This window comes from Anabrus simplex, chromosome 2 (assembly GCF_040414725.1).
Source record: "Anabrus simplex isolate iqAnaSimp1 chromosome 2, ASM4041472v1, whole genome shotgun sequence".
NCBI lineage: Eukaryota > Metazoa > Arthropoda > Insecta > Orthoptera > Tettigoniidae > Anabrus > Anabrus simplex.
Window position 1 is genome coordinate 799,512,511 of NC_090266.1, and position 15,036 is coordinate 799,527,546.

Consider the following 15,036-nt stretch of genomic DNA (forward strand, 5'->3'; position numbering starts at 1 on the left):
AGACATGGGTATTAAAAATACACAGACTAAATATATATTGTCACAAATATGTATAATTCAAACTTCCATTCAGAGTAATAATTCTGAAGAAGAGAAAGGATACAGTAGTATGATGGTAGAATGAAAGAAATTATAGAAATATGTTCATTCCAAAGGAACTAAGCAAACAACATATTTATTGAAAATACATGGAACATTGAACATGACCCTTTCAATCCTCAGCTGTACATAAAGCATAATAGTCTATACTTATTCCATGAATTACACAGAAACACACACATTCTATGTCTGATGTAATTTTTCAGCTCCATCATCATCTATGACACCATTATTTATGATTTTAAAATAGGTATAATCTGTGAAAAGAATACACTTTAAATTCTGAGAGATTAGATGACCTTGAAGAATGTCTATTGTACATAAGCTGCCAGTCATGACGAATGTTACAAATGACAGCATATGGAAGATCTTATTTTAATATGAAAAACTGCATCTGTTATTTTATAAATCTATGTGATTAAAACACATTCTTTTATCTCTAAGTTTTAATGAAATGAGGTTTCAGTGGCATCATCACAAATATACAGGAAACTTTAGAATACACCTACTGACCTGATGATATTTTGCCTCACAGCTCAATGAACTACTGTAGTATCTATCACAAAAAAACTGTTATGGGTATTTCTCCCATTATACATGTCATCTACACTCTTCCACTTATCAGCACTTGTTTTCCTACCATTCCTTCTTCCTTTTACAAGATGTTATAAGCTTGCTGAACAAAAATTTATCAAGCCCTCAAAAATGTACAGTGGTCCCTTTATGTTGATATAGATGTCATTGCACTGGTATCACATGGCCATATGTCTCCTCACTGCTGACATATGCCCATGACGGTAAACCAACGTGAGTGTGCCAGTCAGTACATTAAGATGGGTCGATGCAAGGATGTAACAGACTGGTTAAAATGGGCTAACATGTTTGGGTGTGCACATGAGTACACAGTGTATGATGTTGCCCAGTATGTTTGTGTATCAATGGAGACTGTCCAATGTGCCTACAAGGAACTGTATATCACACATGGTTAAGAAATACAGAACTGTAGTTGCAAAGATTTCCTAATCCAGAGAGACTGTAGACAAGTCTCACATCTTGCCAATGAAAACTGGTCTCAAACCTGGTAGGAATTGCTGCCCTCTGTGAATGCAGGTCCATTCAAATCAATTTCTGCATCAACACTGAGAAGAGAACTGCATACAATGAACATTTGGAGTCCAGTACCACACAAGAGGCTACTGTCCACAGTGGTGCATAAAGTTTCAATGGGCTCAAAAACAGACACTGGGATGTAGTGAATTCAAAAGATGTAGTTAGCCTGATGAGCTATTAATTTGCCATTTGTAATTTGCCCAAAGGAGAATTTCATCCACAGTGTTGGGTGGGTGTAGTTCAAGCAAGAAGTGGGTCTGTGATGGTGTGGGGTGATTTTAATACCACGACATGGGTCCACTCATTCAGGCGACTGTGATAATGGATCAGATCATTCTCCATGACCAGGTGTTGCCATTTATCCAACATCTTCATGCTGACTATGCTTAGGACAACCTCACTATCGAAGATGACAACTGCTTCGGGCACTCTGTTACACATGGTCAGGCCCAAAGAATCCCTAGATTACAGAGTCCCACTGAACACAGACTTTGCTATTCCCATACTTACTGGAATTATAGGGTTTCCTCATGAGTAGGTGGATTCTCTTCAACGTAACATACCTGCAAAAACCTCATGGAGTCTCTTTCTTACTAGATCTAGGTGGTTATCCAAGCCAAACACAGTGTTACCTGGTACAGGCACTTTCTTGAGGGAGCAACTAATTTTTTTGTCCACAGTACTTAATACAATTCTGTTCAGTATAGAAAATTTACAAACATACAACAGAAGAACATAGCTTTTACCACCTACATGAAAATGCAGAAGAATTTCTTTAAAGCTCTAACAATGCAATGTAAACTTTGCTTGATAGTTTTCTCTAGATAAGACATACAGCATAGTTCATGCTTTAAAACAACAGACCAAATTTTCTACATTTCTTACAATACAAGGCCTACATTTTTCAACAGTAGCTCACAAAATTCTGGATTACTTGAGAATCCAGAAAATGCTTTTTCATGAGTTTCTTAACTGATGATGATGATGATCCTTGTTGTTTTAAGAGTCCTAACATTGAAGGTCAATGGCTCCTGAATTTCTTAAATTACCAGTAAATTTCCATATTAAGACTCTCCCACTAACTTGTTTTTAACTGCTATTGACTTTAATTGAGAGCAAACCTTTGATTTAAGGCTTATAAACCATTTTAACCAATCGAACCATTCACATTGATGTAGTATATTATTGCAGGAGGTAATAAGTAATATCTTAAAAATTCCAATTATCATTTAACAGGAGTACATGCCTAGCAACAAATAGATCTGTCACCCCACAATGGACTATCCAACTCGGAGTGGGAAAGCAGAATAAGAATTACGTGCAAAGTGGCAGCAGTACAATCTGTGCCAGATAGAAATCTTGAACAATAACTATTCTCAGCACTGCCATGCTGAGGTTGAAACATTGCCCCTTGTCCTTGGCTTCTACCCCAATGTTGAAGCTCTCCATAAAGTAAGGAATCACACAATCCATCATGTCAGTTAAAGCCTTGCTAAAAGTGGAGTTGGGTACAGGCTGGTGAAGGATCTGAGTCTTCTGGATGTTAAGGCTTAGACCAATACTTGTATACGCTTCATCAGATGCATTTAAGATTGTCTTGTAAAACTGAGTTTGCAAGAACAACATTGTCATCAGTGATGGATGTATTGGATTTATTGGTCTTGGCTCGTAGTCTACTGAGATGAATAAACCTCCATCAGTCCTGTATTCAATTTCTATGCCTTTTAGTGGTTTCCCATCAACAAGATGAAGTATAGTCCCAACAAATATTGAGAACAGAGTGGGAGCTATCACACAACCTTGCTTCACACCTGCTGTGATTTCAAAATTTTCTGCAGGGTTATTGGTGACAAGAGCCATGCCCTTCATATTATCATGCAGCAATCTAAGAACATTCATGTACTTCTGAGGACAGCCTATCCTTGCTAGGATCTTCCACAGGGCATCTCTTTTAACTGAATCAAAGGCTTTGGCAAGATCTATGAATGCCATGTACAGAGGGAGCTGTTGTTCTGTTTTCCTGTATTTGTCTAGCAAGAAAATCATATCTGTTGTGCTGCAGTTGGTTCAAAATCCACACTGAGTTTCAGGTAAGCAGTCTTCAGTGAGAGGCATCAGGCTCTTGTGAATCTTTTTGTCAGTGGTGTACTTTTTCTTTATGTAGCTGAAGTTTTTTGGTGTTTGGTACTGGTAGCTCCGTCAGATTCTCATGTTCAGCAATATATCACATGCACAGCTGGGAACTAATCTGAGACTATCTGAAGAGAAGTCAGCAATAATACACTACTGGTCAAAAGTTTTCGATCACCTATCACAACTATGGATTTGTGGTTAAAACAGAGATGTAGTTTTAAATAATCTATCATAGCCCTGTTCTGATAATAAAACAAGCATAGACATGTAAAGACAGAATGATCTGTTGTGTATTTGACCGGTTCTCCACATGGAGGGTCGTTGATGAGTAACAACAACACTGACATGTCTTTACCCAAGACGTGTCCTCATTCCTTCAGCTGTCTGTGTGGCAAGCAGTTTGCATTAGTTTTCAGTACACTGTGTGTCGCTAGCAGTGTGTTTGTGTATCTGATCAGGTGCATACCATATTACCTCCAAATGGGATGGAAGCAGGAGATTGGAACTGAAAAACGTGGTGTAATTTTAGCTCTGCATCACGAAGGGTACTCTAGTAGGACAATAGCAACAAAAGTTGGCGTAGCCCAATCTACAGTGGCGTATACATTGCAGCGGCTCAAGCAAACCGGTGCCAATGCAAGTGTTTTGCAATCTGGAAGACCCCATGTAACATCGTACAGGAAAGATCAGTTCATATGTGTACAGAGTAAACATCAGAGGACTCGTACGGCACCTGAAATTTGCAAGAAAGTCAATAATATGCGAGCTGCTCCAATCTCTGTCTCAACAGTGCAATGCCGTCTTCATGAACGAGGTTTAAAGGGGTGCATAGCAGTCAAAAAACCTTCATTACAGACATAAAATAAGGTGAAAAGAATGCAATGGGCACAGCAACATAAAAACTGGAGTGTGCAGCAATGGTCCAAGGTGTTATTCACGGATGAATCAAAGTTTGAAGTATTTGGGAGCCATCGTTGAATGTTTGTTCATTGACTTTGTGGAGAACATATGAAGAGTCAGTGTGTGACACCTACGGTGAAGCATGGTGAAGGGTCAGTTATGGCGTGGGGATGTTTTGTGGGTGATAAAGTCGGTGATGTAGTGCGAATTAATGGAACATTAAAGAAGGAAGTATATCACAGGATACTGATCAACAATGCAGTTACATCTGGCAAGAGGCTAATTGGTCGTGGGTTTGTTCTGCAGCAGGACAATGACCCCAAACATTCTTCTAAATTGCGTCAATAGAAAAGAGAAATGTGGGGAACTGAAAAATATGATTTGGCCTAGTCAGTCACCAGACTTAAATCCCATTTAACTGTTATTGGATGAACTTGACAGGGAGGTCCGAAAACTGAGGTCAACTAATGTTGAAGAGCTATGGAATAATTTACAAAGCTGTTGGACTGCAATCTCTACACAAACACTACAAAATCTAATTTCCAGAATGCCAAGAGTTTGTGCAGCTGTTCGGAGGGCAAAGGGTGGATACTCTGAAGAGGCTAAAATATGAACCATATTGTATTCTACTAAATGATAGAGCAAGAACATTGTTGATCTATTTAGTTTTTATGACGTGTTTGTACATTGAAATAAAGTATCTAGTTTTGTGCACAGGTGATCAAAAACGTTTGAGCGGCAGTGTAAATCATTTGATAATGATCATAGACAATGCAATTTCTATATGTTTCAAAGAAAGAGAAGAAACTGGCTGCCAATTTCTAGTCTTAAGAGGTTTTTATCAACATGTATTTAACATTTTATATAGGCAAATAACAGAGATAAGGACTAGCACCAATGGCTGAGGACTTGGTCTACAGATTTTGTTTTATTTCTCTGTTCTTCTTTCTTCTGTGCTAGCCTAACTTGCAAGAAATTCCCATTATATCACTTAATTGATTATCCTGGGAGGCTGGAGTTACACTTCTTAATTTAATAGTCTACTGGGTATATTTCCATTCACAAGTATCCTCTCCATATCTTAAGAAAATATATGTAAATTTCCCTTCTTAGGAAACTCATTTCCACATTCTTATTGGCATACAGGAGCAACCAAGGAACACATGTATACGGTACCCATAATCAGTGACGGAAGTGAAAAAAAAAGATACGGTATATATTTTTTTGAAGTTTTTCAGTCTGTTGAAACTAATGCATTGTTAATAAAATTAGAAAATACCTTAAAAAGAAAACATTTAACAACAGACTGTGCTTGAAAATTATATAATGTAATAAAATAGAATAACATGCATTGTTCTTGAAAGAAAAACATCAGATTTAATCAAATCACACCTTATTATTATTATCATTTCTCATGCATACAACCTAAGATTCACAGTTATTATCTAAAGGTATTGAAAAATTATTTGTGAATAGAAAAGGACCCACTATTTCCCCTTGCACGAACCTAAATACAAAATCTTGCATATACTGTATATGTTATTGTGCAGTCTTCGATGTTAGGCCCCTTAAAACAACAAGCAGCAGCAATTTATTTAACAACTGTTTTTCTTATTTCTTCAACAATGAGATTAGTAATGACAGCAGCTGCATTTTTGGAATGTGGGGTTAGCACATATCTAGATGATTTGATCCTTGCTTGTCAATCCAGTGTGGTTGATTAGAAAATGGTCTACCAAGCTTTGAAAAATTATACACTGTACAAAAAACTCAATATACACTTTTTTGTTTAGTGGTTGCATTTTCAAGGACCTGTTTGTTGGTCTGATCAATAATCATTACACACTGACCATGAGAGTAGGAATTTTTGTGATTGAAGATTTTTCCTTATTGCCCGGTGCATTTTCATGTCACTGTCACCACATTGTATGAACACTGCTTATTTGATAAATATAATCTTTCTGATTTGAGCATCTAAATTTCCATTAGCACTTACTCACACCGTGCAACCAAATCCTTTTGTTTCAGTCTTATAAGTAAACCAGTCATGTTCCTAAAATTTTGCTTGCCTCTGATGGGTGTTCAGGAATTTCAACAACAAATCAAAATCTATTTCACTGTTATTTTCTTTGCTTGGAGATCCACTGGAGTCATGTCACTGTGATAAAGGCAGCACTGTTATATTACCTTTTTTGTAGAGTACATTCACATTCACTGGGCCTCATCATATTTTCATGAACATCTTCTTTTGTATCATTGACGATTCTCTTCACTTCTCTTATGATGAATTTGTCCTTTGGTATAAAAATAAGTACTAACTAACAATAAACAATTGGGACACTCTGTAGATGATAATTAAATATATTCTATTCTATTCAAGAGTTGTGTAATATTGGGCAAATTACAACATGACACCCAGCTTGTGTCAACATGGGCTCACTGATGCCAGAGGCCAGCAAAGTCTGTCATGTATTGTTTCTAGGACTGCAGAGCCATAGTTTGAGAAATAATCCAGAAATACAATAATAGTGACCAGTTCACTGTTGTGCATGCAACTGCAGAGTGATCCAGTCATACCCAAATTGTGACTGCAATCCACCTATAGCAGTGTATAAGGTGGGCACAACATCATTGACACTGGACTCTGGATGTTTGGAAGAAGGTTAATTGGTCCTATGAATCAAGATTCCTAGTTCATCACATTGACAGCCAAGTGTGTGTACACTGAATACTGTTAGAGGCTATAGCAACTGGCTGGACTGTTGGGCAGAGACAGGCCAGTAGAGGAAATGTGATGGTCTGGGCGATGTTTTCATCGGACACTCCAGAGCACATTATTACAGTACAACAATCTGTAACAGCTGTCCGGTATCTGGACACCGTTAGAAACCAAGTTCATCTGTTCACGGCAACAACTTTCCCCAGACTGTAAATGATTAATGAATCTATAATTTGCAGGCTGAGGATTTTGCCCTATTGCCTGTTTACTCTGCTAGTCTAAAACATGCCATCTTGGTTCTTTTGCATATTTTATGAGGTTTTTGTTTTGGAGTGCTATTTACAATAGTTTTATTTTGCTTTAAAATATATTTGGGATCGAGCACTTATTTTTTTACAAATACCAGTACCTACATACATCTGGAACATCAATTTCAGAATATTTTTATTTCAGCAAACTGACCCCTCTTTCCCAAGGTTTACGGCTTTCGCTCAGACATTTGAGTCACATTAAGAAAAATTCAAGGAATATTTTGCCTTAGTCATCCACTCTGTTCCTTGTCACAAATGTAGGCTTGATTTCTAGTATTTGTTAATCATCACAGCTGAGACACATGCACCATAATGGTTTTGTCTTGGCACACTGTCTGTGTTATTTTCTTTATTTATGAAGTCAGCTAAGTATGAGGCCAATTAGTCAATTTATCTCTCCAGTTAAAATAACTCTACATCTTTGTTTTCTGCTGGCATACCTCTTAAATTACTTTTTTGATCCTTGGTGCTGGTGCTATGACTTCTGTGACAGAGAAAGGTTGCTATATTGAATGTAATGATAATATAGGTAAGTCTACATGAGGTTTCACTTTTCTGGCTTAAACTATCCAACTACTCCAAAAGAAAAGTAATCCATGTCTGTCTATACAAGTGCCTATTTTTTATCTTTGGGTGCCAATTTCCCTGCCTACTTTCAGCAATTTTTAGAGTCCATCAACCCCCTTCCTAATACTCAGGAAACAAATTAATTAATTTTTGTCTTGGTGTGCTTTAGAAAAACAAATGCTACTTCATTTACATGAATTTAAAGAGAATGTTGCCACAACTGGAAACTACGTCTCCCTTGAAGAATATACATGTAAAACCATTGATGAGTAACTTCCACAATTCTTAAAAGACCGTATGGTATATCACTCTGAAGTCCACAATCTGCTGTCATGTAGCCTAAACCATACCCCCACTTTCTCACTATCTAGTGCTGGAGCCATTCAATTAAATGAGCATTCAGATCTATTTAGTGACTCCCATAACTGGGTATTCAGTTACTGCTATTGATTATTGTCTCAGTGTGGATATATGTTACATTATTAATGTGTTAAATTTGTCACCAAGCTCTCATAACCTGTTTAGAACAATGTACCATTTATTACTGCTACCCCCTCCAGTGTAACTGGAATTGAATAACCATGTAAATTTGTGAGATGCCCTGAATTAATTGCAAATTTTAGGCTTACTTTGAAACATCCATGAAATATTATTGTATCAAACTGAACTTCCAAGGAAACCCTTCGAACTGTAAGTATCCGATCTGACTGAGATTTGGTACGACTTCAGTCATACGACTTCGGCCATACCAAAATTGGATGCCGAGTTGTATATTTAGCACCTGTTTTGGGGTGTCAAAGTTTGCTCATTTATGCACTGCGCAGACAGGAGTGAGTAGTGGGAAACAGGCAGAAGTGGGGAAGTAATGTGTGTTGGAGAGAACGAGTGAGAGCATGACATATGGACTGGCCAACCGCCCCGCCTCTACCTCCTTCCGGCCTCTAACTCCTGTCTATGCAGTGCTTAATGAGCAAACTTTGACAGCCCAAAACAGGAGCTAAATGTATGACAGGGCTTCTAATTTTTATATGGCTGAATAAAGCATTCCTACTAAAGTCATTGTACCAAATCTCAATCAGATTGGAGACTTACATATGTAAGGGTTTCCTTGTTAGTGAATTTTGTCCCTTGCCTATTAATTAGAATAAGAAGACAAGAAAATAATTTGGCTACGGAAGAATGTGACTGTAGGATCTGCTGTCTAGCTCTAGCTCAAAGCAAACTAATTTAACATTGAAAATTATAAATTAAAATAGTATAAAGAATCTTCACTATACCTGCATATAGCACTCTGGCTGTAAGCTGGTCCCTCAGTGATGCTAAGTGCCTGCCCCACTTGAGTCTGAGTCAATCCGAGAGATAAGCGTCGCAGTTTGAATGCTTTGGCGAATTCTTTTATTTCATCAAGGTTAATCCCATCCACCACGTTACCGCTAGTCTGATTAATTGTAGGTTGATCTGAAAGCAATAAAACATGTAATATCATAGTTTGTCTAATTAAGTTGCAACAGTTAATACAGACCTAAATAATGGAAAATCACAAAAATATGAATTTTTAGGGGGTCTTTATATATACCCCTTTGATTTAAGGACAAGAAGTTAATATCAGGGAAGATGGCAGTGAATGCTTTTCTTTTTTCTTATTTTAATTTATGGATTGAAAGGAATGTGGCCAGTACTTTGCTAGACATTATTTACATGATGATAGTTACTTCTATCTGACATAGTTTCCCATGACCATTTTTTTAAAATTGAGGTAATCTAAGCAACCAAAGAATGAAGGCTTTATTATTATAGACTATTATGGCTGCCTGTGTGGATCAGCAGTAGAGTGTCAGCCTCCGGATCATAAGATTGTGGGTTCAGATCTGGTAGAGGTAATCAGATTTTTGAAGGGTAGAATAACATTCCACCAGACTCTCCATGTCATATCATGTCGGAATATAGAAGATCTCTGGGAACACATGTGGTGTTTATCTGAGAAAATTCACAGAAGCTCAGCCACAAATGCCCATGGGATATTCAGTTTACTCTGCCATCTAGTAAGGTTAGAGTAAAACAATGTCAAAAACGATGAGCAGACAGCCAGATGGTATCATATTAAAATGTCTGCACACAGTAACTGAGGCCATACAATTCTACTTCTTCTTTTTATTATTATTATTATTATTATTATTATTATTATTATTATTATTATTATTATTATTATTATTATAGACTATCATGCCCTTAATTCAGTCTGCAAGCCTCTGTGAATTAAACAACCCCACAATTCTCCATCTACAACTAGCTCTGTGGCCTTGTTTAATTCCATACCTCTTATCATAAAATTTTTAAAGACCAAGTCTCATTCCATCATGTAAAACAAAACAAAATCTAGAATACTCTGGCACAGACATTTTCTGTAGTGGCATTCACTTCGTTTTATGTAACCACTAGCCTGTTTGCAATTAGTTATAACAATTAATACTGATTACCATACACTTGTATTCAAGGTTATTCATTAACCTACTCAAAAACATCCATTTTAAGAAGTATATTTCAATTCCTTGTATAAACATTTATCTTTCCATATGTTAAATAGCTAATTTTATAGTGTCAGAAAATTTCTCCTATACTGTAACTATTCTGTATGTTAAGTGGTACAAACTTTTTTCTTTTCTCACTTTTTTTTTTGCATATTGGTCATTTATATGTGTACCAAAGTGCACTATAGCATAAGATGTTTATAATAAGAGGGCATAAGGAATGTGGGGATGTGCGCAATCTTGTTATACAGTAAAGGAGTAGTTTAAGGGAGTGGAGATTGTTATCAGTGGGATGCTGCGTAGGGGATATAATGGAAGGTGACAAGGGATTTGAATGAAACTATGGAGTGGAGTATGTGGGAAACTGGGAGTGAGATTTGTAGATCCTTATTTTTTCTTTATGTTGCACTGACACACATAGGTCTTTTTTCTTTTTTGCTAGTGGCTTTAAGTCGCGCCAACACAGATAGGAAAGGCCTACGAGTTCGAAGGATGCAGCTGTGGCCTTAATTAAGATACAGCCCCGGCATTTGTCTGGTGTGAAAATGGAAAACCATGGAAAATCATCTTTGGGGCTGCCGAGAGTGGAATTCAAACCCACTATCTCCCGGATGCAAGCTCACAGTCGCGCGCCCCTAACCACATGGCAAATTTGCCCGGTACACATAGGTCTTATAGTGACAATGAGAGGGGAAAGGGCTAGGAGTGGGAAGGAGGCAACCATGGCCTTAATTAAGGTACAGCCACAGAAATTCCCTGGTGTGAAAATGGGAAACCCTGAAGAACCATCATCAGGGTTGCTGACAGTAGGTTTCGAACCCACTATCTCCCGAATGCAATCTGACAGCTGCGTGACCCCAAACCGTAAGGCTACTCGCTCGGTTTTGCAAATCCTAATGAGCCAGTAGGAGACAGGGATCGCTCAGATGGCATTCACTTGAAAACCATGAGTATGTATAAGTTAGGGGGTTTGTTTCAATGGATTTCATGGAGAATTTCAGGGAAACATGGTGGATAAGCAAGCAGTGATGAGAGTAGAGGGAGCTGGAATTCAAGTAAGGATGAAATCCAGTTGTTATTGTTAAGCTGTAAAAGCACTGTAAAGCAAAGAATAGAATTAAGTAATTTAATAGATATTTACCAGATATTGTAATAGGAGACAAATCACAGCTGAGAAGTGATATTATCGATGTAGAAATTTTATCCTGGAACTGCAGTGTTTATTATAGATACTAGATAGAATTGACAGGAGAGGGAGTATTCATACTGGTGAAAAAAGTATTTATATGCTATGAGAAAGTTAAGGATGAAAAACATGAAATTATAAATATAAGGCTCATCTCTAAAGATAACAAGCAACTTGATGCTTTGGGGGTGATGGAAGGGGTGATGCTGATGCTAACATTGACATGGAATATTTGATAAGTGATCAGTTTTGTGGGGAATGACACAGAGAGGAACATGAGCACAGCGAGTGATCTCAGTGTATCAAATGATAACAGGGAAGGTAATATGAATGCTAGAAAGCATGACCAACAAATGGTAAATGTGTTAATCTAGAAAGGACAGCTGAATCAGGAAGTAATTGAAACAACTAGAAAGAAGAATATTCTTGACGTGGTGCTGATAAAACCAGGGCTTCTATCGGGATGGTAGTTTGGGGTGGGGGCAGAAGAGCAATTGTACAGGGAACTGGGGTCACTAAAGAGCCCTAGGAAGCCTTTATCTCTTCTTCTTGCACTGATAATGACAATAAATATATTACAATATCTTTTGTATTTTTAAAAGATAGAAAAAGACAATAGACAAACTAAGGAAAACTGTTTAACACTTTGATAACTATTAAGGATTAACTATTATTATGAGAGAGCCAAGCAAACAATGTCAACAAACAGCTCATGCATGCAGCAAAATTGGGAATCCCAAGGTCAATGACATCTCTGCTATTCCCACCCCTTACACCACTGTCCACCCCATGGCCATAACTAGTTTCTCACAGGTCTCACTCATGTGCAGACAGTCTGCAGTGTTTTCATTTGATTTAGTTGACTATGCTTTCCTTTATTATTTTAACAAAATTCTGTCCGTGCCCATCATTTTCTTTTTTCGATATAAGCATAATACATCAATTCAGTAGGTTTAAGTAGGGTTCAAAGATAAAATACTTCTGTTGCTTGTGAACTAGCAGCAATGCATGTGAAGGTGTAGGCAATCCTCAATGATAGAAGTTTTTGAAAGTTATTTTGTCTTTGGTTTCTAAGTTAGCTGAATAGAAATAGACCTAAGGTTAAGAACTTTATTTAACTGAATAAATTGTAAATAATATCACCTCAAACAATACCTTTTCTGATTGCTTATACAAAACAATGTGCCTAATACAACTCGAAGAGTATTTGCTGTATTTGCTGTAATGAGATGTAAGTCGAATTTGGAAACTTTACTTTTTATATAAATCAAATAATGGTATATTATGATATGAGCCTATAATGGCATTTATTAAGATGCAAGTATGTTTATGAAACGAGTGTGAGTATAATAATTTTCATATGAGCGTCTTAACTATCATTACAAGCAAAATGCATACAACTGCCTTTGCTTGACCATAATTATAATTACCTTCCCTTATTTCTTTTCTGAATTCTATGTATGAATTTTATTCAATAAATTGGAGGGTCCTCTGTCCAAAAGATGTGTGGTGGTATAACTTGAGGTGCAGCGATTTTCTACGGCCTATAATAGGAAATATCCTGGCAGTAGCCTGAAGTCAGAATGGAAAACCACAAAAAAACATTCATAGGACAGCTGAGAATGGGGCTTAACGCATCACCTCCTGAATGCAGAGCATGGCTTCAGAGCCACACTGCTTGGGTGGTTTCTTTTTAACTTTCATTCCTTACCCTCTGGGTAAGGCAGGCCACTGAGAGGGGAATGCCCTCTCTCAAGTCAGGACATGTGATGTGGTGATTTGAGGTGCAGAGAACAGTGAGAAGGGAGTGACCATGGCCTATTAGACGACCTGTCCCAGCCTTTGCTTTAGTGAGGAAAATGGGAAACCATGGAAAACAATTTTCAGGACAGCTGATGGTGAGACCAGCCGACTGCCTCCAGAATGCAGAGTGGTAAAGTTGTAACCGTTGTTAAGTTGAAGCCCCACTGCTCCATGTTTTATTAGGTGAGAGGTTTAAAAGCATTTATTCTGTGCCTGGGAAGGGGATGGCGAGACTCTTAGACAGTAACACCATCTCTCAGGCTTGAGGGAATTATATCCATGTTGCCTAAATTAGGGACCTTTCTGGCATTTGTCTTAGTGCAGGAGAGTGGAAAACCATGGGAAACAATTCTCAGGACAACCGACGGTGGACATCAGTCCATCCACCTCCCAAATGAAGAGCTGCAATGCTAGTAAAACAAGCCACAGTTAAGTGGAAGTCTATTCTACTTGGTGTGCTTTATTGGGGGTGTGTTGTTTAATGTTTTCATTGCATTCCCAGACAGAGTATGGCAGGCTTCCTAGACAGTAAGTCCATCTGTTAGGCCAGGATATTTGTATCTGTGATGTGATTTGCAGAGAAGTTAAGGTAGGTACACCCATGGCCTAAAAAAAGGTAACTGTCCTGGTGTTCCCCTTAGTGCAGGAGAATGGAAAACTATGGAAAACCATTCTCAGGACAGCTAACAGTATGGACCAGCCCCTCCACCTACCGAATGTAGAGCAGCTGTCCATCTTCTTCAGACTACTCATGGTCAGTATAATTATATCATGTCTGCCATCTATTTTAATAGTAAAAAATAAGCTATATATTCGCCATTCGACTCTCAATAAAGTCAGACGGTGAGATATATTGTAAAAACTCAAAACTTAGACATTTAATTATGTACTTATGCATCTTGCCTATAATATTAATCAAGATGCTCGTATGAAAATTATGAAATTCACTTAAGCTCATTTCATAAACATATTGGGGTCTTAATACATGCTATTATAAGCTAGTTGTATAATATGATATTGACTGACCAGAGGAAATTGTATAGAAACAGTAAGCTCCTGCAGAGAAATAATGTCATAAGAGGTTTCATACTTGGAGAATCAGCTAGAAAGTCGGTTCCAGGACTTCCTCGGCCGTTGCTGGAGGTGTGCATAGGTGGAACCTTGAGGTTTTGAGCTGGTGGTGGTGGTTGTGGTTGATGGCTTGTAGTAATAGTTATATCTGAATTTGTGGCTGCTAACCGATTAATGACGTTCATTGATGAATCACTGCCATTGAGTAGACCATTTTGATGGTGTTTCTCTGGCATGACCTGTGGAAAAGAATATAATTAATGTTAAAAACAGGATATATTGAGTATTTTCAATGCTCAAAAGAAAATCTCCCAATAATTTGTTATCTGTAATAAATATTGCTCCAAAACAATAAATCTTTAAACTGGCTTCAGGGAGAGAACAACTCGATGAAAATGTCCTATTAAAAATTAACATACAATACATGTTACAATGATAGAATGTACTTCAGTTTTGTGTAAAATTGCTCTAGATTATGGGATTTTATCAATGTCCCATTGGTGCTCTGCGTAAAACAGTAACATCCATATCTTGAACGTGAACAGGTTTATGGCCAGTTGCGCTCCCTGATGCCAACCCCATGTGCAGGACGTATTTACTAACTACGAA

The 15,036-nt window shown here is 37.6% G+C and overlaps 1 protein-coding gene across 1 annotated transcript in view; it reads right to left on the reverse strand.

Annotated features, from left to right (window-relative positions):
* Positions 1-15,036, reverse strand: part of pdm3 (pou domain motif 3) — a 568,723-nt gene that overhangs the window by 60,171 nt on the left and 493,516 nt on the right. The window contains exons 7-8 of the mRNA XM_067140052.2: positions 14,447-14,666; positions 9,117-9,297 (exon numbers count right to left, since the gene is read on the reverse strand). Coding sequence (XP_066996153.2) covers positions 9,117-9,297; positions 14,447-14,666 — 401 coding nt within the window. The remainder of the gene's footprint in view (positions 1-9,116; positions 9,298-14,446; positions 14,667-15,036) is intronic.